The sequence below is a fragment of the Cydia strobilella genome, chromosome 27 (genome assembly GCF_947568885.1).
Source record: "Cydia strobilella chromosome 27, ilCydStro3.1, whole genome shotgun sequence".
NCBI lineage: Eukaryota > Metazoa > Arthropoda > Insecta > Lepidoptera > Tortricidae > Cydia > Cydia strobilella.
Genome location: NC_086067.1, coordinates 2154328 through 2179359, shown reverse-complemented (window position 1 = coordinate 2179359; position 25032 = coordinate 2154328). Strand labels below are relative to the sequence as shown.

The following is a 25032-nucleotide window of genomic DNA, read 5'->3' as shown; positions in this document are numbered from 1 at the left end:
TAATCAATGCAATTAGAAATTACAATAAATTACAGTTAAAAACAATAATAAAAAAAAAACTATGTATACAATTATGTCAATGTCAAAGTATTTCTTTTTTTTTGTATTATTAATAGTTGAATATGCTATGCACCCGTTTTAACATAAACTTTTCTCCTTGTTCCAGATAACCGCAGCCATTATAGCCCCTGTGATATGCTGCCTATCGTTCCTCCATCGTACTGTCAATTACCAAAGCTAAACCTCTAGATATATTTACCAAAGCTAGCGTAAGATGTCCAATCACATGCCAATCTATAGTCAGGTGGGTTTCTATTAATCTTACTTTAAAAATCCCTAATAACATTTTATATAATCGGTATAAATGATCTCGGGCCTTTTTAGGCCACTCAGCAATGACCAAAGCTAAACCTCTAGATATATTTACCAAAGCTAGCGTAAGATGTCCAATCACATGCCAATCTATAGTCAGGTGGGTTTCTATTAATCTTACTTTAAAAATCCCTAATAATATTTTATATAATCGGTATAAATGATCTCGGACCTTTTTTAGGCCACTCAGCAAGACCAAAGCTAAACCTCTAGATATACTTACTCCAACATTTCGTAGAAAAGCCGACAAAATGAGAGCAGCACCAGTCACGTAGTCAGCGAATAGAAGTTAAGAATGTAGCTGTTTTGACTTCTAAAAAAATACAAAACCCCCATTTTATTTTTCAGGTAGTACCAAAATCACAATATCGAAAACCGAAACCGGTGAGCACCCGAGAACGCCCCCAAAACTTGGCACGGACCGATTTCGACCCCCTCAACTATAACAACGGGGGCAACTTCCAACTTCTCAACGCTCCTCTGGAGGTGAAAATGGATAAAGAGAAGAAGGAGAGGAGGGTGGAGAGGGAGAGGGAAAGGGGGGAGAGAGGGGAAAGGGGGGAGAGAAGAAAGACGCAACGAGCGGAGACGAATGATGGAAAGGTAATGTAGCATAGTTGTGGTATTTTCCATAAAAAGGGACCTTATTGTCGATGGCGCTTACGCCATTATTAACGATGCTCCGATATAAATACAATGCCGCGCGACGCTGTGCGGCGTAAGCGCCATCGACAATAAGGTCCCTTTTCATAGAATATGCCCCAGTTTTGAACCTATTAAGCAAAGGGTCATCATCTTGGCCTGGCAAAGAGCCGGGGTCCGTCTGGCAATCCCATGAATTGGCACAGGCACTAGTTTTTACAAGAGTGACGACTACAGTTCAAAGTTCAAAAATGACAATAGAATCGCAGTCTTATACGCACTGAATATATTTGAAGTGAACTGAAGTGGTTCTTTGATCTCATTATAGTTCAAAATTAGATTTGATTTTGTCCTTTAAAAAGGACATCGGGATTTAAAAATAAACATAAATTATTGCTTTGAGCTGGATTCGAACTAGCGATCTTTCGCCCAAAGCAACAGCAAAATTTTCACAGATGATGTTGCCGCTATAACAACAAATACTAAAAAGTACGGAACCCTCGGTGGGCGAGTCCGACTCGCACTTGTCCGGTTTTTTACATAAACGTTTAATTGTGTTTTCCAGGTGGAGGCATATTTGAGGCAAAACCAAGTGAGCATAAGACAGCAGCAACACAGACACTCGGCGGTGAGGCAAGCCGAACACAGAGTCAATTTGAGGTAATACATCACTAACTTTAAAAAAAATAGGATGCCAAAACCACGCCAAAAACGGGACCCTATTACAAAGGCTCCACTGTCCGTCTGTCTGTCACCAGGCTGTATCTCATGAACCGTGATAGCTAGACAGTTTAAATTTTCACAGATGATGTATTTCTGTTGCCGCTATAACAACAAATACTAAAAAGTATGGAACCCTCGGTAGGCGAGCGCAACTCGCACTTGACCGTTTTTTTTTTAATTTGCCGCCTTTTTCTACTTTCATTGTGGCTGTGTCCAAGTACAACAGTAAAGAAAGTACAGTGGGCGATAAAGGCTTTTACGAAAATTGATTTTAATTACACAAATGTAATAAATTTATGTATGGTAGCGAAAGTTGGGTATGGCAGAAGAGGCATCAGAGCCAAGTGAATGCAGTGGAAATGAGAGCGTTGAGAAGTGTGGTGGTGTGGTTACAAGATAGAATTAGGAACAGTGTGATAAGGGAAAAGTGTGGACTGAACGAAGATGTAGTGACAAAAATTGAGAAAGGTATGTTGAGATGGTTTGGACACGTGGAAAGAATGAGTGAACGAAGGCTAACAAAGAGAGTATATAAGGGAGAGGTAGAAGCGGGAGTTGGAAGGGGCAGACCTCGGCGGACTTTCTCTGATCAGATCGGGGAAATCGTGAAGAAAGGCCAGGTCAAGAGCACCCTAAACCGGCGAGCGTGTATGAGGAATGTTATGAAAGTGAAGGAAGCGAAAGAGGTATGTCAGGATCGTAGCTAGTGGAAATCCATGGTCTCTGCTTACCCCTCCGGGAAATAGGCGTGATTATATGTATGTATGTATGTATGATTTTAATTTAATTTTTTCTCACAGATCTCTACCGCTAAACGAGAACGCGATATCTCGCGATCGCGGCCACGACAGAACACCAACCGAACGGCACCGAGGTTTCGAGAGAGAGCGGGACAGGGAACGGGAGAGGGAGCATCGGCGCGAGAGAGACAAGGACAGGGATAGAGACAGGGAACGTGATGAGTTTGATGGTGAGAAAACACATACTCGTTTTTTATATTTAAATAGTATCCTATACAGGGTGGCAAAAAATAAGTGCATTCCCGTTGCCAGGGAAGTTTTGGGATTATACTGAGCAACTTTTACTATGGGACCAACCCCGAAATCGCGTAAAAACATTTTTCCCTACCATAGAAAATGGACCAGCCAAAATGTATGAAACAGCCAAATTTTTTTTCGCGATTTCGGGGTTGGTTCCATAGTAAAAGTTGCTCAGTATAATCCCAAAACCTTCCTGGCAACGGGAATGCACTTATTTTTTAGCCACCCTGTATAGTATATGGGGCATTTTCTATGAAAAGGGACCTTATTGTCGATGGCGCTTACGCCGCACAGCGTCGCGCGGCATTGTATTTATATCGGAGCATCGTTTATAATGGCGTAAGCGCCATCGACAATAAGGTCCCTTTTTATAGAAAATACCACATATGTGTGCGAAGTGCGTAGTGGGAAAATATATGGAACGACAAAAAGCGTAAGAAAAATGTGACCTTTCATGGGATGATATAATACATTTTGACAGCTGTCAACTGTCAGAAAAGTCAGAAAACTAACGTGTTCATACCCGCCAGGCGCTACAGCCATAACAATCTGAGCTATTTTTTCTGTGTATTGTGTTTCACACATTGTAGCTAGAGTTAGACGCAGTGCAAGTGTTATTTACTTATTTTATAGGTACGTCATAATTTCACACTTTTACTGCACATCAAAATCGTTGCAGACTTATCATGGTCTAACTCTAGCTACATTTTTATTTCATTACAGGTTTTCTTGAGCGTGAAAGAGAGAGAGAACCGAGAGAGCACCGGCGCGAGCGAGACAAGGACAGAGATAGAGACAGGGAGAGGGATTTGGAGTTCGATGGTGAGTATGAATAATAAACTCTTCTTCTTCTTTGTCCGTCCCTGCTCCCGTTATCTGAGGTCGGGTCTCCTCACATTTCTGCGCCAGGCCCGTCGGTCCTGGATTGTCGGTTTTGGCAATTGGGTTTTCTTGAGGTCTCTCTCTATGTTAGACCACCAGGTCAATGGCGGGCGGCCGATACCTTTCTTACGTTCTGGTAAGTTTAGAGCATGAAGAGAGAGTATGAATAATAAACTCAATGAATATAAAAACTAAAATAGATGTACTAAGGAAAACATGTACTAGATTAAAGCAAAGAGTATTAAGAAGACATAGAGTGCTCACTTCATATACCAGTTTTGTTACCAAAACGACATCTAGCGTCAAGTAGCGGCTGCTACTCGACAATAGATGTCGCGGCGAACGGAAAGTCTAATTGCTCGACGATTTTCAGCTAATATTATAACCGGATTAACCGGAACTCTATTTTCAACTCCTTCTTGTCTACTTTGGTGTCCCACTGCTGGGCAAAGGCCTCCCCTCGTTTTTTCCACTCGACCCTGTCATCGGCGTTTGACCACCATTTGGGGTAGAATGCGTCCAAGTCGTCCCGCCATCTCCGGTCTGCCTGAACCCCGACCTGCACCCGTCTATGGTGTTCCGTGGGTCCCACTCAGTAACCACTCTGCTTATAATATTAGCTGTAAATTGTTGAGCAATACAATTTTCGTCAGTCGCGACACAGGTGACATCTATTGTCGAGTAGCAGCCTACAATGGCTACTTGACACTAGATGTCGACTACGAAAATAATAGTCTTTTTGGTAACAAAACCGATGTATGGAGTGAGTACTCTATGTCTACTTAATTTCTTTGATCAAAGTGAGGGAGTGTCATTATGAACGCCATGCAGAATTAGCTTGGTCCGACACTAGATTCGAATCTGGATTACTACTAGATTCAGCTTAGAAACAAATTAAAAGTGGAAAAACTCACTGTCTTCGGTGGGACTTGAACCCACGACCACCGGATCGCTAGCCCGATCTGAGCTACCTTTTCGGATTCCTGACAGTTGGTATAGATGGAATCATATCAATTGAGCTAATGCACTTACCTGTTTACTCAAAGAGTCTCAAGAATACAATGCCATTGAGTGGTAAACCACAAATTAGAATAACTACCTCGTAGTAAAAGCAGATTATAGCCGCCTTGAAATGTTAGTATAGATTAACGACTCTATTTTTTAACAATAGGCTACAAAATACACTAACTAAATAATGGCTAACATAACTTTATTTGCATTTTACAACCGTCGACACCCAAAACCAAATCACTCTGTAGAGAACCATTTGCTACAACATGTTTTTAGACCATTTTAACCCCATTCAACAAGGAATAAGGCTAAAAATTAAATATACATGCAATGCACTTCTAACTTATTTTGTAAGTAACTGGTTGGCGGCTACGAGAACAAAAGCAGATAATAGTATTGTAATAATACAATGCCATTGTTAGTACAGGTAAGTGCATTATAGCTCAGTTGATATGATTCGATCTATACCATGTATAATCTGTGAGTTTTCAACCACATTCCGCGTTGTAATCACCTAAATGCTTTTCTTTTCCCAGCAATCCCTCTAACCCCACCGTCGTCGCGACCAGTTCGCAAATCATCATCAGCGCACCGCGTCTCCGAGACTATATCCGCAGACAAGAGGAGGTTTTTCTGTCGCGAGTGGGCGTTTCAAAAAATAGCACATTGTCTGGAGCAGCGACCCGCTAGCAAGGCGTGTGGGGCGCTTATTTTGGGTACGTATATGGGGCATTTTCTATGAAAAGGGACCTTATTGTCGATGGCGCTTACGCCGCACAGCGTCGCGCGGCATTGTATTTATAGCGGAGCATCGTTTATAATGGCGTAAGCGCCATCGACAATAAGGTCCCATTTTATAGGAAATAGCACATATTATCATAGGTTAGGTTAGGTTTGTTTTATGGCAATCCCGAAAAGTTACGCGTTTCTGAGAAAAACCAAATTATGACTAATGATAATATATATTTGTAGTAATTTTAAAATAAATAGTTTAGAAGTTATTAAAGAAAATAGACAAAAAATGACCATCCCCCCCCCCTCCTTATCTCCGATATTACTGGGTCTAAAGTTTTGAAAGAAATACACAAAATAGTTCTTTATTTTAAAGACATTTCACTCACGTTTCACATAAAAAAATACATTGTTAAAAATTGTGTAATGTACGGAACCCTTGGAACGCGAGTCCGACTCGCCCTTGGCCTTTTTTTTTAATATATTCTGTAATATCTCTTTTTTAATGTGTGGCAATAAATGTTTTCTTACTCTTATTTATCATTATTCGCTATTATACGTATAATTTATTGATTCAATCCAATTTAAGGTGGTTCGACTAGGTTACCCAAAGCTTAAACCCCGCTAGATGGCGTCACTTTCGCAAATTTTCAGGTTTTATTTTTTTGTGGAATAGTGTTGGTATCTGTATACTTAAAAGTATGTTTAGCGCACTCTTTACATAAATATTGAACTATTATAATAAACATTGAATACTTCATTAGTGTAAAAAACACTTTTAAAGTCGACAGAGTGTTTCTGTCATGCTATTTCCTACTATTACTCACACATGCAAACAGTGTTTGCGTGATTGCTTGTAGTAGACAATTTCATGCAGTGTAAGTATGCTGCAATGGCGTTGCGGTATGTTCGTGGAAATACGTGCAAGAGGATTCGGGTTCGAGACTGGTACGTCAGGGGTACTTTTTTTTGTCCTTTTAGTGTTATCTTATGTTTCTTATACCTTCTATTCTTCGAATTCTTGTCCGATTCCGATATAACCGAAATATATTTCAGTGATATCGGAAACGGCTCTAACGATTTCGATGAAATTTGCTGTAAGGGGTTCGATCTAGCTAGGTCTTATCTCTGGGAAAACGAGCATTTTTGAGTTTTTACTTGTTTTCTTTTTCTCCCAGATATTCAGTATTATTAATAAATTTAGTTTATAACGTTTTATAAAAATATGTGACGTTTTGAACTAAAAGGTACCACATTGTCGGTTGTCGATTAGGTTGATTTCATTTTGAAGCTTTATGGAAATATTACAACAATAAGTAGGTACCCGTTTGGTTGAAAACGCCACATATATTGAAAACCTGACTTTCACAAATCTCACCTTTTTGGGTTCTTCCAACTCAGAAAGGATGGAGAATACTGACGATTCTTAGTAGCACTAGCCCAAGGAAGTCCAGGTTTGTAAGTGTCAGGTATCAGTTTTTTTTAAAGCGCTAAATATAGTTCTACAAGTAAAGCAATCCCTTACTGCCCAGCCTCTATAGTATTTTTCAAACTGGAAGGGTACGATGATAGATTTCATCTCCATACAATTTATAACCTAATAATGCCAAATGTTGCAAAATTATATTGAATTGAGATCTATCATCGTACCCTTGCAGTTTGAAATAGTTATTTACGATACAAGTGCGGAAAAGAGAAAATTCGAAACAAGTGGCGACAGATTAAAACACGACCGCAGAGTGTTTTAAACCGACACGAGTTGCGAATTACCTATTCGCACGTGTATCGTACAACGTTTTACAGTACATATGGCCCTTTAAACTTTCGACATATGCATGAAAAGTGCTCTTTACGCACTAGGGCGAGAAAGTTGCACCATATGTACTGTAAAATATTTTTAGTACATATGGTGCTACATATACGTTACCGCCCTAGTGCGGTAATTAGTACAATACGTGCATATGTCGAAAATGTAAAGGGCCATAATTATGTACTGTAAAACGTTGTAAAATACACGTGCGAAAAGGTAATTCGCAACTCGTGTCGATTAAAACACTTCCTTCGGTCGTGTTTCAATTTATCGCCACTCGTTGCCAATTTCCTACTTTTCGCACTTGTATCGTAATGTACTAATAATAAAGTAGTAATTGTAAAATAAAATTAAAACTTTTTTTATATATTTTTTTTTGGATTCAAGTAGGTACAGTGAGTAACAACATTGCATGGCCTTCTCATTATAACTATTATAGAAAACGGGATATTTATCATGTTTATTTATATTATTTATTTCTCGATATTTTGGTCGGTCTTGCAAGACCAATCGTTGTGGAGATCCCTGGGGAGGCCTATGTCCAGCAGTGGATGTCTTGTTGGTGTAGATGGATTCACACAACAAATGAAATAACATTTTTTCATATTTGTTATCCGTAGTTGTCCCTGTACCTGAAAGAAAAATAATATCATGATAGCACAAAATCTCTAATGTTATAGGAAGAAAGATGAAGCAACAATATGGATTCTAATAAAGTTATCATTTACTTACCTAGTAATAATTGTGTTTTTCATTCATAGACAAAATTCCATAATTTTCATCCCCAGGAAATGTTTTATTTTACTTTATTGCAGTGAGGATGTCCTGATTTTTTCTGGCTAATGAAGGAAAACATTTTATTTCCAAGAATGCCTCTTCATTTTGCACAATACCTAAAAAAACCTAGAGTTAGTGACACATTGACTATTCGGCAACCAAAACAGTAATAATTACATTATATAGGTATTGTTCACTGCTTATATCTACCATTACGGAAGAAGTGAGAATTATTTTCTAAAAAGATCGGCACGAGAAAATTACAATGCACAATGAAGGAATGAAACTGTACCTACCTTACGAAACTTCACCATCATGAATTCCGCTTCAATTGAGTCTGAATTTTTCTGGATTTTCGCGGACCAGAACACCGATGATTTTTGTAACTTGATTTAGACGTTGCTACATATATTATTATACTCTTTGCGTTGCTATCATTTTCAATTTATACAAACAAATTGATGTCACAATAAACATGACCCTATGTGTCAGTGTCAACACTGTCAAATAAAAATGCACTAAACATGACGGCACTGCAAATCCTGCCAGGACGGCCAGGCAACGTCGCCAACGTCATAGAGTGGCAACGCCGCACGCAACGTATTTGTACACGACATTTGTGACACACACATACGTAAAATTGATGAAAAAATTACGTTGATTTATGTATGATTTCTGTATGAAACAAAGTTTTTCTATTAATTTAGCGCAAACGAATATTCGAAAGTAGATAAATGAGCAAATATTTGTGTAGTAATAGTGTGTAGTGCCTTAATTAAAGCAGATTGAATTTTGTATGAAAATCGAACCACCTTAATTTAAATTTATTTTATTTACTGTAATTAACGGAATCATTCGTCTTGCCAATTATTGTATTATTAAATTACTTGACCGTCACTGGAAGCTTTATAATTGAGAGAGCATATCTGTTTCCGTCGAATCTATTTAAAAGTAATTAATGCATGTTAGATAATAGGTAATATAATGCCAAATAGCACGTAAGGTTTATCTGTTAGTGCTGTCTGATTGATATAAATAAATAAACTAAATTATCTTATCATTACTTCAGGGGACGCCGGCAGTGGCAAAACTGCGCTATGTCAGGAGCTAAGCGATCCCGGTCAAGGTCCACAGGCTCGCCAACAGAGGGCGCTGAACAGAAGACTACTGGCCAGGCATTTCTTACAAGTAAGCACTTATTGCTACCATCAATGGTCATTAGATTGCTGGTTATAAAGCGTTCATGAAATGGTCTCCACTTAGCTTCATGTCAAGGAACCTGTGAGGTCCCCGACGCTAGTCTTCCGTGGAAACCCTTCCGAGAGAGCGCAACAAATACAAATACAACTTAAATATAATACAACAGCTATACAAATCATATATAACAATAAAAAAAAAATTTTAGTTAAATTATTGATCCACATTAAAACTGGAAAAACTGTTGACCAGTACAGTAACAGTCATACTTGTTATTTGTAAAATTAGTTCCACAAAGAAGAAAGAAACACACAAGTACACAAAAAGAATTAGCACAGACTTCTAACTACGATTTTTCTGTACACTTAAAATGTATTTTTTGTAATTCACTTTGAACGAATTCACTGACAATGAGTTCCTAAGAGGAGGCGGTATATTGTTCCAGCATTTCGTGACACGAAATGCAAAGCTGCCACGAAATGCGGCGGTGCCGTGCCGTGGACAAAGCAAACGAGTCATTACTAAACAAGCTAAAGTCTCAATGGATATAAGACTTCTCAGTATAACGATAGTTTCTTTAGGGTTTACATAATTATTACATAAATTTTCAGGGGCACAGCGAAAGCAGCCTTCGTCCAGGCGAATTCATCCGCTCCCTGGCTATGCAGATTTTGAGCCAATCGTCGCGCCGCCCCCGCGCTGACACGAGCGAGAGAGATGCATCTCCGAGGGACTGTGACGGGTGAGGAACAATTGTTTCGTTTTCAATCAAAAGGTACCACATTGTCGCTTACCATAAGGACGAAAATTGCTTGTATCTTTCTGTTAGAGCCTCCTTATGACAAGCGACAATGTGGTACCTTAAATTGTGTTTGAAAACGACACATTTACACTCAGAAGCTATGAAAATGGGTGACTTTTTAAGAAAATTTACTTGTCTGCATATGCAAATTCTGAGACAGGCATCTTGCCACTTTCGATCTGACACAAGCGATGAGAAAGGAAAAGATTATGTGGCTTTCCATCACAGAAAGGTCCGTATGCTTCAAGTACAATAAGGTCCTTTCCATCTGAAATTCCAATAGAAATTCAGATAAAAAGGTCCTTATTGCATAAGGACCCTTCTCTGATGGAAAACCACATATAAAACTTATAAACAAAAAACCTGTAAAAGAGTTCTGTGACCAAACTCTTAACATGTGATAAATTATCACTGATAATGATAACTGTAGTGGTTAAAGGAGGTGTATAATGAAGCCTCGTGTACATCAGCTGCAGCTCCGTTGTTAAGTTGCGCATTACCTACCTAAACACAATGTGATTTTCTTTCGATTGTGAATTTATACAAGCAAAAGCTAAAGAAAAAAAGTTTAAGGACTTAGTCCCCGGCAAGCTCGGCCGAATTTCACCTTCCCATACAAACGGAGTTTCCTTCTCATTTTAAACCTAAGTGTTGGATTGTAATGAAACTTTGCACATACAATAACATGAGGTATATTTAGGTCTGTAATAAGTTTATATAGCTCCAGTTTATAAAACAAACGAAGTAGAGCAAAAACAAGTTTTATATGAAAAACTTAAATTCGCTTTTTTTTTACTATGGTGTCTAAAACTACATAAACAGACATAGATATACATACCTTATCCTATTGTAAGTACAAAGTTTCTGAGCACTTTAGCTAGTCGATTTAAAATGAGAGCGTAACTACGTTTGTATGGAGAACCGAGCTTGCCGGGGACTCTTAAAGGAGGTGTACAATGAAGCCTCGTGTACATCAGCTGCAGCTCCGTTGTTAGGTTGCGCATTAGCTATCTAAACACGTAAACACAATGTGATTTTCTTTCGATTGAGAATTTATACAAGTAAAAGTTAAAGAAAAAAAGTTTAGTAATTTTAAGGACTTAGACAACGATAGAAGTAATAGGTAATTAATTATGCTTTTCATCGACAGACGCAATTCCGAAGAACGTTTTATCAGCAAGTTCCAAGAGCTTGGTGACGATGGCGAAGAAAGCTGTAAACCTCTCCTGGCTGATAGCGAAGGTTCGTATCTTTGCTTTGAGGGACCTGTTTTATAATGAACTAGCTTTTGCCCGCGACTTCGTCTGCGTGGACTTAGTAACCGCAGCTAGAGTAAAAATAGCGCCTGGAAAATATCTCATAGCAATCTAAATTTGAGCATATTATGCACACAAATTAGCAGGCACTTCGTTAATTATTTCAATTTACCCCGCTTTTTACTTTCTTAAGGGATGATTTTCGGGATAAAAGCTATCCTATGTCCTTCTCAGGGACTCAACCTATCTCTATGCCAAATTTCGTCTAAATCGGTTCAGCGGTTTAAGCGTGAAAAGGGAACCCACAGTCAGAAAGACAGACAGACAGACTTTCGCATTTATAACATTAGTATGGATGAAGCAATTTGTTTCTTGATAAACATAGTGTACGGTCGCCATCAGATATATCAGAGCGGCCAAGGTGCTCACAAATATCTGAACACGCCTCTATTGTCAATGGTGTTTAGATATTTTTGAGCACCTCGACCGCTCCGATATATCTGATGGCGACTGTACATACATAGATACTTACATAGGTACATTACAACAAATAAACAACCTTATAGCAATGACATAAAATCTAGAATACTATGATTGAATTTGAAATCAGTGGGTGAAGTTCTATTTTATCTGTTTAAATAAATGAAACCCACTCCCTGCTTCATTTCCTGTTACCCCAGCAGGGGGTAACAGGAAATAAGGAAGAGAAGAAGAAGTAAATTAAGATTAGATTTGTTATGTTTTACATCTGGTATATTTGTCGTGGTAAAAAATGTTCTCTTTTACTCGGCAGTATAATTTATTCACCTCTCATGACTTGAAACCTTCGTAACACTTAAGATTCCATTTTTTTAGGGTTCCGCACCAAAAGGTACAAAAGGAACCCTTATGGTGCGACCCTGTCCGTCTGTCACATCGCAAAATTTTTGGAATATGAACAACGCTAACCCAAACACATTGAAAGTGTATTTATTTTTTTATTAATCATGGAAAATGCACAATATAACTTTAAATACTTACTACGCTCTTGGTTTAGTTTTGATGATGGGTAAACAACAACTGCTTCAAAAAGTGCAATCTTGAGCGTTCCTAGGGTTTCAAGGCACGAAGAAGGGTGAACAAACTTCGCTGTAGAGTGAAAATCACCAAATGTTATGCACGTTAATTTAATATTTGTGCCATTTTCAACCAAAAGGGTACTTATTGTCGCTTGTCAGTAAGGCGCTATTTCTATATAGCTTCAATTAGAAATCAACCTTATCGACAATGTGGTACCTTTTGGTTGAAAACGTCACGTTTGTGACGTTTTTTAATAAAAGGTACCACTTTGTCGCTAACCATAAGGACGAAATTTGTTTGTATCTCTATACGAATAACTTGTCAAAACGTTCTTTTGGCAAGCGACAATGTGGTACCTTTTGCTTGTAAACGACACATTTTGTGAGCAGACCAACGAACGGACGAAGAAGATGGCGGCGGGCGGCGCGCGCGCACGATCGATCGCATCCACGAGCGAGAAACGTATACAGACTCTATGGCCGATACTAGCGCTGACAATGTGAGTAATGGAGTTCAATAACTATTACTAAATATTAACAAACCAGTAGGGAATATTACGCGAAACTCTGCGTAGGGGGCGCCACTACCACAATACACAATCTGAAGGTCTATCGCGATCGCGAAACAAGAAAATCGAAATTTCGTTATTTAACTTCTCTGTCACTTGCATATTCGAGCGATTTTATTTTTATTTAATCGTATGGCATTATGTTAATATATACAGATACAGAGAAATCATAAATCTAACTCCAGAGAATTAATCCACTTGATAGCTTCGTCGTTCAGTTTTATCAGGTCTTCCGGGGGGCCTCCAGTATATCGAGTAGATGGGCACTCTTGGAAAATATGTCGCATACTCTGTTCGTCGGCACCACAGTGACATGCAGGAGACTCCACCCACCCGCAACGATATTTATATAGGGCACAGCGACCGTGGCCGGTGCGCAATCTATTAAGGTTACACCATGTCCGCCTCGGCAGCTCAAATCCATCTATTTTCTTACCCGGAACAATCCCCGATCCAAACTTTCCAGCCATTGCAGTAGTCCATTGTTGCGTCCACTCCCTGTTAGCGTTGTAGTCTCCCTGTGAAAGAGTTGACGCAATACTGTAGGGAGGGTTCCTGGACTTCAGGCGACTATTTACAGGGTGCGTGAATTCGCTGTGTATTGGTAGATTTAGGTTTTCCCTAATTTTGCGAGACTCTTTCACAAGCGCATCCTTCCTTCGCAAATCAGGCGGCAGGATCCCACAAAGAACCGGGAGCCAGTGGCATGGGGTAGATCGCAGTGTGCCAGATATGAGCCGCATAGTTTTGTTTAGCTCCGTATCGACTTTGTTAGTGTGAACACTGCCCAGCCAGACCGGCGCGCAATACTCAGCTGAGGAATACACCAGCGATAAGGCAGATGTACGCAGAGTGTTGGCATTTGCTCCCCAGGATGTTCCAGTTAATTTGTGAATGATGTTGTTGCGCGTTTGTAGTTTACGTCCAGTACAAGTGAGATGTTCTTTGAAGGTTAGAGAGCGGTCAAGGATGGCACCGAGGTATTTTGGAGTAGAATTGTGTCTCAGGGTCGAACCGTCAAGAGAAACTTTGAGCTCGCGGTTTGCCAGTTGGTTGTGTAGGTGGAAACAGCATGTTTCGGTCTTACTTGTGCTAGGTGTGAGGCGCCAAGCTTTGAAATACCTTGCTAGTGTAACCATGTCCTGCGTTAATGTCCGCTCCAGGTTGCTAAAAGTCTTATGCTGCGTGACAAGGCAAATATCGTCGGCGTATATAAATTTACGAGCCCGAGTAGGAGGCAGGTCGTGGATGTACAGATTGAACAAGGTAGGGGCTAGTACAGAGCCCTGTGGCAGCCCGTTGTTCAGCTTCTTCACTTTGCTGACCTTGGAACCCAAGTGAATGCGGAACCGTCGTTGAGAAAGCATACTTGATATAAGTTGAACGATTTCTAAGTTAGGGACTGCAACTAAAAGTTTGTAGAGCAGCCCCTCTCTCCATACCGTATCGTACGCTGCTGTTAAGTCGATAAAAACTGCCCCAGATTTAAGTCCATTTTGGTATCCCGTCTCTATGTGAGTGGTTAATGCTAGAACTTGATCTGTACAGCTGCGCCCGGATCTAAAACCCGCTTGCTCCACTGGAATAATGTTGTCTATGAGCGGCGCTATTCGTTTCAGCAAGACTCTTTCCAGAAGTTTATAAACATTACTTAGTAGAGCTATGGGGCGATAACTAGAGGGATCATCGTCATTCTTTCCTGGCTTCAGTAATGCGATCACTTTGGATTCTGTGAATAACCTAGGTAGTTTATTGGACTTCAGAATTTCGGAGAAAAATAAAGACAACCACTTTATAGCATGAGAGCCCAGATTTATGAGAAATTCGTTGTAAATTTCATCGACTCCTGCTGCTTTTCCAGGCTGAAGACCTTTGATGGCTAGTTTGACTTCGTCCACTGTGAAGGGTTTTGACAGGCCGGGGTCAGATTTATGCTCGGCCTTCAGCTGTTGCCACTTTTTCTTAACCTTTTTTGTCTCCAGCTTGTCTCCTTTTGCTCTGGACACAGAAACTAACCGGTTTGCTATTTGATTTGGGTAGATTGCAGGTAGAGAACCCGACGATGACTGTTTCCCAGAAAGCCTGTTTAACACCCTCCATGCTTTACGGCTTGAGCGCCTGAAGTCCATGGATTGGACAGTATTCCTCCATTTGTTGGAGCGGTTTTCGTCCAAGGTGACTAGAAGTTCAGTGCCGATCGAGCTATCCCCAGTTTTTTGGTAGTCTTTGTAGAGCTGTTCACTAAGTTCATTCCATCCAGGAACATACTCCCTTCTGAAACCCCTGCATACGTGGGCCTTAGCAGAAGACAGAATCAATCCCACGAAACGTGTGATTCGAGCGATAAAGAGGCAGATAGCGAAATTTCGGATTCGCGTTTCCCGGTATTAGGTCCCCTGTAAACAAACCGCCTTGATGCATCAATGTCATATTTTATTATCTCTGAAAAGCCTGTTAAAGGTACAATATGTATAAGTTACTCTATGGTTTACTAAAAAGGCTAGTGCTGCACTCTGGTGACAGAACATTGCAGTAATATCCCCTATTAGCCTTTATTAGAGATGAGGTTCAATATCGTCAAAAGAAAATTGAGGGTCAAGTTTTTTTTTAGTATGAGTTAAGATTATACAACTTTCTTTCCTGAACGTTTGTGACCCTTAAGCTTACTTTTTATAAAACTTGATTGATTTGGGGTTGATTTTGATGATTTTTAACCCCCGTTTTATTTGGTAAGTAAGATTTAGCTTGAACTTTTCTCCCCAAATCTCACGTGAGATTTTTGATCATGTGACATGATTTAGATTTATAAAAAGTAACCTTAAGGGTCACAAAAGTTCAGAAAAGAAAGTTCCATAATCTTAACTCATACAAAAAAAAATGTAACCCTCAAGTTTCTTTCTATTTAAGACTTAAGTCTAATACTTCTAATACCTATTACTTTCAGCTTTCTCGCAATTATAACATTCTCTCGGAAAATAACAATAAGTACGTGATGTTTTCCGATACTCCTCTCTGGAGTGAAATTTTGCTCGTTCCATAGTATACTAACTAGATAAACATACAAGATATATACAGCAGTACTACGTAAACGAAATTAATAACTAGCTTAATTTTAAGCCCTTGAGGCATTGTACCAAGGATGCTGGCAGCATTTCCTCGCTGTATCGCAATGTTAAACGTTGTGCGAGGAAGCCGCCAGCTCTTCGGTCACCAGTAAAAAAAACTTTTTTCTTTCAGGTGCCAGAAATCCTACCCCGTTCCAGCGTAAAAACCACCAACCCTTTCGCAACAGACGAAAAAGAGAACCCCCTATACGAAAACCACGAAAACGTGTTCCTACGCAACATTTCCCAACGCCAATCCAAAGAAATACGCAACTCAAGATTACTTCGTCAAAGCTCAGAACCGCTTAATGAGAAAAAACCCAGCGCACTACAGAAATCTTTATCTACAGAGCAGAAAACTGATAGTAACAGCGAAAACGAAAAATCTAATAGCCCTCCTAAATCGAGAATACCAGTGGCCAACTTCAAATATCCAAATAAGAGTGAGCTTAAACCTAATTCTGTTGAAAACTCGCCGCAAAAATCTAAAGAAGTCAAAGAGTTGCCTGAATATCAGAATGTTTTAGAACGTGAGAAAAAAGAGGATGATCCACCGCCGATACCTTCTTTACCAGTCAGTCCAAGGACTTTAATAGCAAATGCTTATTATGATAAGTTATTATCGGAACCGGAGATACAGCAAGCGTTATTGCCTCACAATTTGGAGAAGAATCCGGATGAATGCTTTAAGAAGGCTTTATTATTCCCGCTGCTGGAGATAGATCCGCCGAAGCAGTGCTTATTTTTGTTGGTGGACGCTATTGACGAAGGACTAAATGGTAAGTTTTCTTAACAGTTAAGGAGTGTTAGGGTCGGCAACGCGCGTGTAATATCTCCGGTGTTGCAGGCGTCCATAGGCTACGGTAACTGCTTACCATCAGGCCGGCCGTATGCTTGATTGCCACCGACGTGGTATAAAAAAAAAGTTAACTTTCTAATTATAAATCATTTAACATCTATTATATGTCAAATCGCGGACGCCATAGACTAAGACCTAAAGGGAAATAGGTAAAAAAAAGGAGAATAGGTGCCAGGTTGCGGGCGCCTGACAGTTTTACGTCGGTGGACGACTGAGAGAGTAGAATCCGGGTGAGTGCTTTAAGAAGGCTTTATTATTCCCGCTGCTGGAGATAGATCCGCCGAAGCAGTGCTTATTTTTGTTGGTGGACGCTATTGACGAAGGACTAAATGGTAAGTTTTCTTAACAGTTAAGGAGTGTTAGGGTCGGCAACGCGCGTGTAATATCTCCGGTGTTGCAGGCGTCCATAGGCTACGGTAACTGCTTACCATCAGGCGGGCCGTATGCTTGGTTGCCACCGACGTGGTATAAAAAAAAAGTTAACTTTCTAATTATAAATCATTTAACATCTATTATATGTCAAATCGCGGACGCCATAGACTAAGACCTAAAGGGAAATAGGTAAAAAAAAGGAGAATAGGTGCCAGGTTGCGGGCGCCTGACAGTTTTACGTCGGTGGACGACTGAGAGAGTAGAATCCGGGTGAGTGCTTTAAGAAGGCTTTATTATTCCCGCTGCTGGAGATAGATCCGCCGAAGCAGTGCTTATTTTTGTTGGTGGACGCTATTGACGAAGGACTAAATGGTAAGTTTTCTTAACAGTTAAGGAGTGTTAGGGTCGGCAACGCGCGTGTAATATCTCCGGTGTTGCAGGCGTCCATAGGCTACGGTAACTGCTTACCATCAGGCGGGCCGTATGCTTGATTGCCACCGACGTGGTATAAAAAAAAAAGTTAACTTTCTAATTATAAATCATTTAACATCTATTATATGTCAAATCGCGGACGCCATAGACTAAGACCTAAAGGGAAATAGGTAAATTTTGAAAATAGGTGCCAGGTTGCGGGCGTCTGGCAGCTTTACATCGGTGGAGGACTGAGAGAGTAGAATCCGGGTGAGTGCTTTAAGAAGGCTTTATTATTCCCGCTGCTGGAGATAGATCCGCCGAAGCATTGCTTATTTTTGTTGGCGGACGCTATTGATGAAGAACTCGATGGTTAGTTGTCCCAAGTAACATTTTAGTTTTATAAAATGGCAGCATTTCATCGGTGGTGGCCAGAGAGGTAGGTCAGCAAAGGGTTGTAAACTCAATTGCATATAGACGAAGAATGAGGTGTTAATAAATTCTATTTTATTCTACGATGTACTTGCTGGTCTGCTACTCTCACCTCCACCGATTAACAACTGCCAGATTCCAATCCAGAGACCAATTAGTGAGGTTTCGTTGCTCTCAAAATGGTATACCTTTTTCCATGGCTAGCTCTTTGTCTACCAGTGTTTATATTTACCTCTTTTTCCTCAGGACAACCGCCAGAGCGAGACAGCACGACGGAGTCCCGTACTGTTGCCGCTCTCCTCTCTCGCCACCAGCACCTGTTCCCTCAGTGGTTGCTGCTCGTCTGCTGCGCCAGGAGACAAAGCAAGAGTCTCACCAAGATGTTCACAGGTACAAGCGACTTTCAACCTAGAGTCGTTGGCATAAAGTTCAAAACAAATGTTCAAGGGTAAAGGTAAAGTTGACGCAATCGTCCGCTAGATGGCGCTGAACTGGTCGTGGCGTTTTCTACATCGCGCTAACGATGTGTCGACGTCGTGTTAAAAGTAACAATTGTAGTTTTTTTTTACCAACACGTCTAACTCCTACTTTATAGATTATCAACCTTAGTGTCATGGACGTAAAGTTGAAAGTCTAATGTTAAGTTAAGAGTAAGATGAAGTTGACGCAACTGTCCCCTAGATGTCGCTGTTGCTGTACTGGCCGGTTTTTCATTCATCCCGGTAACTTTATGAGCGATTCTTTTTCTTCCAAATAACATTTTTTGTTGTAAAAACATTTAATTTTAAGTAATAATATTTCTTTGCTCACAGGATTCAGGAAGATAACTTTGGATGAGCTCCAGCGAGCTCACGTGTCGGCTGACGTTCAGAGATATGTACTGTCCAGACTAGATACGGAGCCTAGACTCAGGTAAACATATCAGTCTAATGTTCTCAATAGTATCTGTTTTTGGGATAAAAAAATAAGAAGTTTAGAAATAAGACTCAGTAACGAATCCTTAGAGCCAAAGATAGATATAACTCCGTAATAGATGGATACAGTCTAAGGAAAAAACGTGCCTAGAAAATCACGAAACATTTGATTCTTGTTCAGAGAACGCTACTAGCTTTGGCCTACTGTCGTATAGATGGCGTTGACGGTTTCGTTTGTTATTTAACCATTTTAACGCATATCAGTGAAAGAACATGGGTCAAAATCATAAAAATAATTAATGCAAATAAAAAAAATCATTTATCCATATTTAAATACATTTTATCGTATTTTTATCAATCTTCATTTTTAGTTTTAAAGTGTGTCGACAGATGGCAGTGAATTTACTGGGGTTACAAAATTTACTATGACAGTACCGCTCTAGTATAAGTTACTCTATGTTAGAGCTCTTGAACGCCTCGAGCATAATGGCAAAACAAGTGAAGTAGGCGTAGTAGCGTTTACAGTCACGGGGTAAATAGAGAAAAGCTGACGAGAAAAAATGCGGTATCATCATTCAAATTGGTTTTATTGAATATTTTACTTTTTCATCACACTTGTTTGAACAAGATCTTATTTCATGTAGGTGTACTGAAGGACAAAGGCCTATATTGTTCCCGCATGAGTTATGGATTCTGAAAAAAAAAAATCTATAACTCAGTCGTGAGTTATAGCTTTTTTTTAAATTATATCACTAATTCATACGAAACAAGTAGGTATTAATGAATTTTACTTTGAAAATACTGACGCTTACAAATTATTTTTTGTTTGGTTATCCTTAAAAATATTTAATTTGATTAATTACCACAATAAAAATTTTTTTACACATTTTTCAATTGTGGCTGAATGCCGAATTTCAAAATGGCGGACGAATGTTTGAAATGTCACCGTATTTAAGAATGATTTCGCTTAAAATTTAGTTTTTTCTTCGCTAGTGTAAGCGAATCCTTTTGAACCGTCCTTTTTATGCGATTTACCACTAATTATTATTAAAATAATGTAAAACAATTAATAAGGTTTCGTTTTACCAATCATTGGCGCGACTCGATTTGCGAGTATTGGAACGGCCATTCGAACGTCATCGAAAAAAAAAGAAAAAAGAGGGGTTAGAATTGGCGGACAGAAGATGTGGGACGTCAATTAGATAGCGATCAAAAAAAGACAATTATATGTTAATGATTATTGAATATTATAGTAAACACATTTATAAAATCAAGACGGTGTTTGCATTAAGGCCAAATACGGCTGTTCTAGAGGATTAACCTTACACTAGTGTGATGAAAAACATTGTGTGTAACTCCGGGGGTAAGAATATTGTTACTCGATATATTTGACTTACCCCCCCCCCCCCACACTGTACTATAAGTTTTGGCAACCGTGACAAGGTATTCAAAATACAGAAACGAGCTTTGCGTGTAATCTCCAACAAACCGTTCGATCACCCCGCCAAGGAACTATTTAAGACCCATAAGATATTAACACTGCCAGCCGTTTATATATTAGAAGCATGCAAATACGTTAGAGCAAACCTAGATGCATATAAAAAAACCTGTACCCGCGACGCAGACAGCCGCAGAATGCCCATGCTCCTACTCAACGACTCGCGAAGTCCCGAAAGTCTCTCAGTGTTATCGGGCCAAAAATATACAACAAAATTCCTAATGACATTAAATTTACAGAAAGCGATTCAATATTTAATAAAAAACTTAAATGTCTACTCCTTGACCGAGCATGTTACTCTATTGATGATTTTATGAAAGAGATTATTTAAAATAGTATTGTATTGACAACTATTGCACGATGATTATTTAAGAAATTGTAAACTTTGACCAATGTATTTTATCAATCATATTTAATTGTATATAACTGTCGTATTTCAAATGTACCTGTGTGACCTGTAATAGTACATTATGATACAAGTGTGCTAAGTTGGTTACTACACACGAGGCGATAGAAAGCCGATGTTTGTAATGACCAAAGCACACGCGTTTCATACGACGTTTTTGAACACACTTGCGAGAAAAAAAAGAAACTCATATTAATCAAATTTTAATAGTTAAAACAGTTAGTATTGTGTATTGCATCTGTCATACTGCCGGCCGCCCTTCGCCCCGCCGGCGGGCGGGCGGGCGCGCCGGTGCCCGCCAGTCCGACCAATTAAAGAAGGTTCCCTTTCCATGCATATAATGAAAAAGCACGAGTGGAATAATACACTGAAAGAGCACGCGTGTTTAATATCTAAGATTATTAGCCAAAAATCGGTGAAATAAAAACGTCGTTTTGAGCAAGTGTGTTGAAAAACGTCGTATGAAACGCGTGTGCATTGGTCATTACACACATCGGCTTTCTTTCATCATCTTTCATCGGCATTCGGCCGGGGCGAGCGAGGGCCGGCCGGCAGTACGAGTATGACAGATGAAACACACAATACTAACTGTTTTAACTATTCAAATTTGATTAATATGAAAGTTTCTTTTTTTTTCTCGCAAGTGTGTTGAAAAACGTCGTATGAAACGCGTGTGCATTGGTCATTACACACATAGGCTTTCTTATTGCGCGCTCGCTTACAGCTCGCGCGCACAATATCGCCTCGTGTGTAATGACCAACTTAGCACACTTGTATCATAATGTACTATTTTACCAATGAACTGAACTGAACTGGTCAGAGCGCGCGTGTCGCACGACGCCACCGCCGCCGCGGCCGCCGCGGCCGCGCTCGACCACCTCAGGATCAAGAGCGACGGCTGCCTTCTGTATCTAGAGAAGGTAAATAATATATCCGAGTCCTCATCATGCCGAATCAGAACGAGCAAAGATAGATATAACTCCGTAATATATGGATACAGTCTAAGGAAAAAACGTGCCTCGAAAATCAAGAAAATTTGATTTTCGTTCAGAGGGCGCTACTAGCTTTGGCCTACTGTCGTATAGATGGCGTTGACGGTTTCGTTTGTTATTTAACAATTTTAACGCATATCAGTGAAAGATGGGTCGAAAGCATATAAAAATAATTGATGCAATTAAAAAAAATCAATACATTTTATGGTATTTTTATACATCTTCATTTTTAGTTTTAAAGTGTGTCGATAGATGGCAGTGAATTTACTGTGGCTACAAAATTAACTATCACAGTATCGCTCTATCCTATTATATCCTCTTTGTTATAACGAACTCCCTGTGTAATATCATCAATGCACATACGCATACGCACTATTGCTGTTGTTTTTGATCTGTAATTAATCAAAAAGGTTTTTAGGACATAATTAAAGCGCCAACTTATACGGACCTTTTAGAGCCCGATAAAGAGTACAGCGGTGTCAGCATGGTTGCATTTTTATCACCTGTCGCTATGCCTGTCACTTTTGCACTTACATACTTGTTAGAACGTGACAGGCATGGTGACAGGCGATAAAAATGCTACCGTGCTAAGCCCGCAGTGTATAATGTGCTGTTTGTTTAGAAATAATTTATCTAAACCATAGAGTAACTTATACTAGAGCGGTACTGTCATAGTAAATTTTGTAACCCCAGTAAATTCACTGCCATCTGTCGATACACTTTAAAACTAAAAATGAAGATTTATAAAAATACGATAAAATGTATTTAAATATGGATAAATGATTTTTTTTATTTGCATTAATTATTTTTATGATTTTGACCCATGTTCTTTCACTGATATGCGTTAAAATTGTTAAATAACAAACGAAACCGTCAACGCCCTCTATACGAGAGTAGGCCAAAACTAGTAGCGCCATCTGATCGAGAATCAAATTTTCGTGATTTTCGAGGCACGTTTTTTCCTTAGACTGTATCCATCTATTACGGAGTTATATCTATCTTTGTCTAAACTAAACAAAATCTACAGGTGTTAGATGGAGTGGCGGATGGCTTCATAGCGCTCCGCGAAATCAAAGAAATACCAGGCACGCTCAACGGGTTGTATCTATGGCTGGCCCAGCGGCTATTCCATGGACGGCGATTTACTAAGGTACTGTTATTACTGTTATTTTCAAAAGATGCTAAATAATATAACATTTTCCAAAATATTAAATCATTTTACGGTTTAGACTCACTTGTTTTAGTCACTCGCGCGACATGTGTATGCGGCGCGCGGCAGCGGCAGTACGCAACACACGGTCGTCGTGAACGCTGCTCGCACTATTAGTGCTTGAGAAAGGAGACCTAGGCTCTCCGAAACATGTCGCGCGAGTGACTAAAACAAGTGAGTCTAAACCGTAAAATGATTTAATATTAGTATCACAACAGTTTAAATTCGATTATTTTCCAAAATTTTGTAATAATGTTTAGGTGTAAAAATGCACCATTACATGAAAGGACGAACTTGCGACTAATAAATTTAATACAGATTTCGTTCGGACTGTTTTTAGGGTTCCGTAACCAAAGGGTAAAAACGGGACCCTATTACTAAGACTCCGCTGTCCGTCTGTCCGTCTGTCTGTCTGTCACCAGGCTGTATCTCATGAACCGTGATAGCTAGACAGTTGAAATTTTCACAGATGATGTATTTCTGTGGCCGCTATAACAACAAATACTAAAAACAGAATAAAATAAATATTTAAGTGGGGCTCCCATACAACAAACGTGATTTTTTTGCCGTTTTTTGCGTAATGGTACGGAAGCCTTCGTGCGCGAGTCAAACTCGCACTTGTCCGGTTTTTATTTAATCACCTGCAATAATTTACAATGTGAATATATAGCCCATACTGAACAACGTTTACTATGGCACCAACCCTGAAATCGCTAAAAAAAATGGCAGTTTGACTGGTCTGATGCTAATATTTTGTACATCTCGTCGAGACACCCCTAGACAGGCCGAGATCGAATGTGTACATACTGCTCTCTCGTCTCGCTCTTACTCGTCTCGCGTTCTCCGTTTGGGTCGGAGACTCTTGGCGAGAGAGAGAGAGAAAGAGAGAGAGAATTTTTATTTCGCGATTGTGGGGTTGGTGCCATAGTAAAGGTTGCTCAGTATGACCAAAGATAGACATAACTCCGTAATAGATGGATACAGTCTAAGGAAAAAAAGGTGCCTCAAAATTAAAGAAAATTTGATTCTCGATCAGATGGCGCCACTACCTTTGTCCTACTCTCGTATAGATGGCGTTGACGGTTTCGTTTGTTATTGAACAATTTTAACGCATATCAGTGAAAGAACATGGGTAGATGTGGTATTTTCTTTAAAAGGGACCTTATTGTCGATGGCGCTTTCGCCATTATAAACGATGCTCCGATATAAATACAATGCCGCGCGACGCTGTGCGGCGTAAGCGCCATCGACAATAAGGTCCCTTTTCATAGAAAATGCCCCATTACATTTTATGGTATTTTTATACATCTTCATTTTTAATTATAATCGTGTGTCGATAGATGGCAGTGAATTTACTGTGGCTACAAAATGTTCTATAACAGTACCGCTCTATTCTATTATATCCTCTTTGGTATGACCTATATATTCAGTAAATTATTGCAGGTGATTAAAAAAATAAATATTTATTCACTTTATCTAAAACTAAAACATGTTGCAGGTCCGTCTACTACTAGACGTATTGCTCGCGGCCCGCTGTGGTGTCACTGAAGAAATGCTCTACAAATGTCTACTCACTAAAGAGTACAGTGTTACTAGAGAGGATTTCAATAGACGCCTGCATTTGCTTAGAAGGTAAGATCTAATCCTGATGCTTAACCTTATTCATAAAACTTCGGGCTTGATTTAGTTAAATTATGTTTTATCCCTTTCTTACAAATACATAAGTCAAAATGACAGATAAAGACAAACGATAATGTTGCAGGCGTCCATAGGCTACGGTGACTACTTACCATCAGGCAGGCCGTATGCCTGTTTGCCACCGATGTATTAAAAAAAAACGATTTATAGCTAATTCATGCCAGTAACTCATTTATGAATAACGCCATAAGACGATATTACAGAGCAAATGCTCTACATGTGACTCTACACTAAGGAAATTAGTGATCTAATCTACTTGTAAATC

General features: G+C 39.5%; 1 protein-coding gene across 1 annotated transcript in view; it reads left to right on the top strand.

The window, feature by feature from the left end:
• The first annotated feature begins 399 nt into the window (after positions 1-399).
• Positions 400-25032, top strand: part of LOC134753462 (ankyrin repeat domain-containing protein 50) — a 97318-nt gene continuing 72685 nt past the window's right edge. The window contains exons 1-17 of the mRNA XM_063689336.1: positions 400-472; positions 721-975; positions 1580-1674; positions 2538-2707; positions 3501-3599; positions 5207-5386; positions 9059-9177; positions 9798-9928; positions 11139-11230; positions 12693-12802; positions 16109-16754; positions 17468-17578; positions 18296-18439; positions 18862-18961; positions 21688-21787; positions 22887-23009; positions 24568-24701. Of these exons, the coding sequence (XP_063545406.1) occupies positions 443-472; positions 721-975; positions 1580-1674; positions 2538-2707; positions 3501-3599; positions 5207-5386; positions 9059-9177; positions 9798-9928; positions 11139-11230; positions 12693-12802; positions 16109-16754; positions 17468-17578; positions 18296-18439; positions 18862-18961; positions 21688-21787; positions 22887-23009; positions 24568-24701 (2639 nt within the window). The 5' untranslated portion in view covers positions 400-442. The remainder of the gene's footprint in view (positions 473-720; positions 976-1579; positions 1675-2537; positions 2708-3500; positions 3600-5206; positions 5387-9058; positions 9178-9797; positions 9929-11138; positions 11231-12692; positions 12803-16108; positions 16755-17467; positions 17579-18295; positions 18440-18861; positions 18962-21687; positions 21788-22886; positions 23010-24567; positions 24702-25032) is intronic.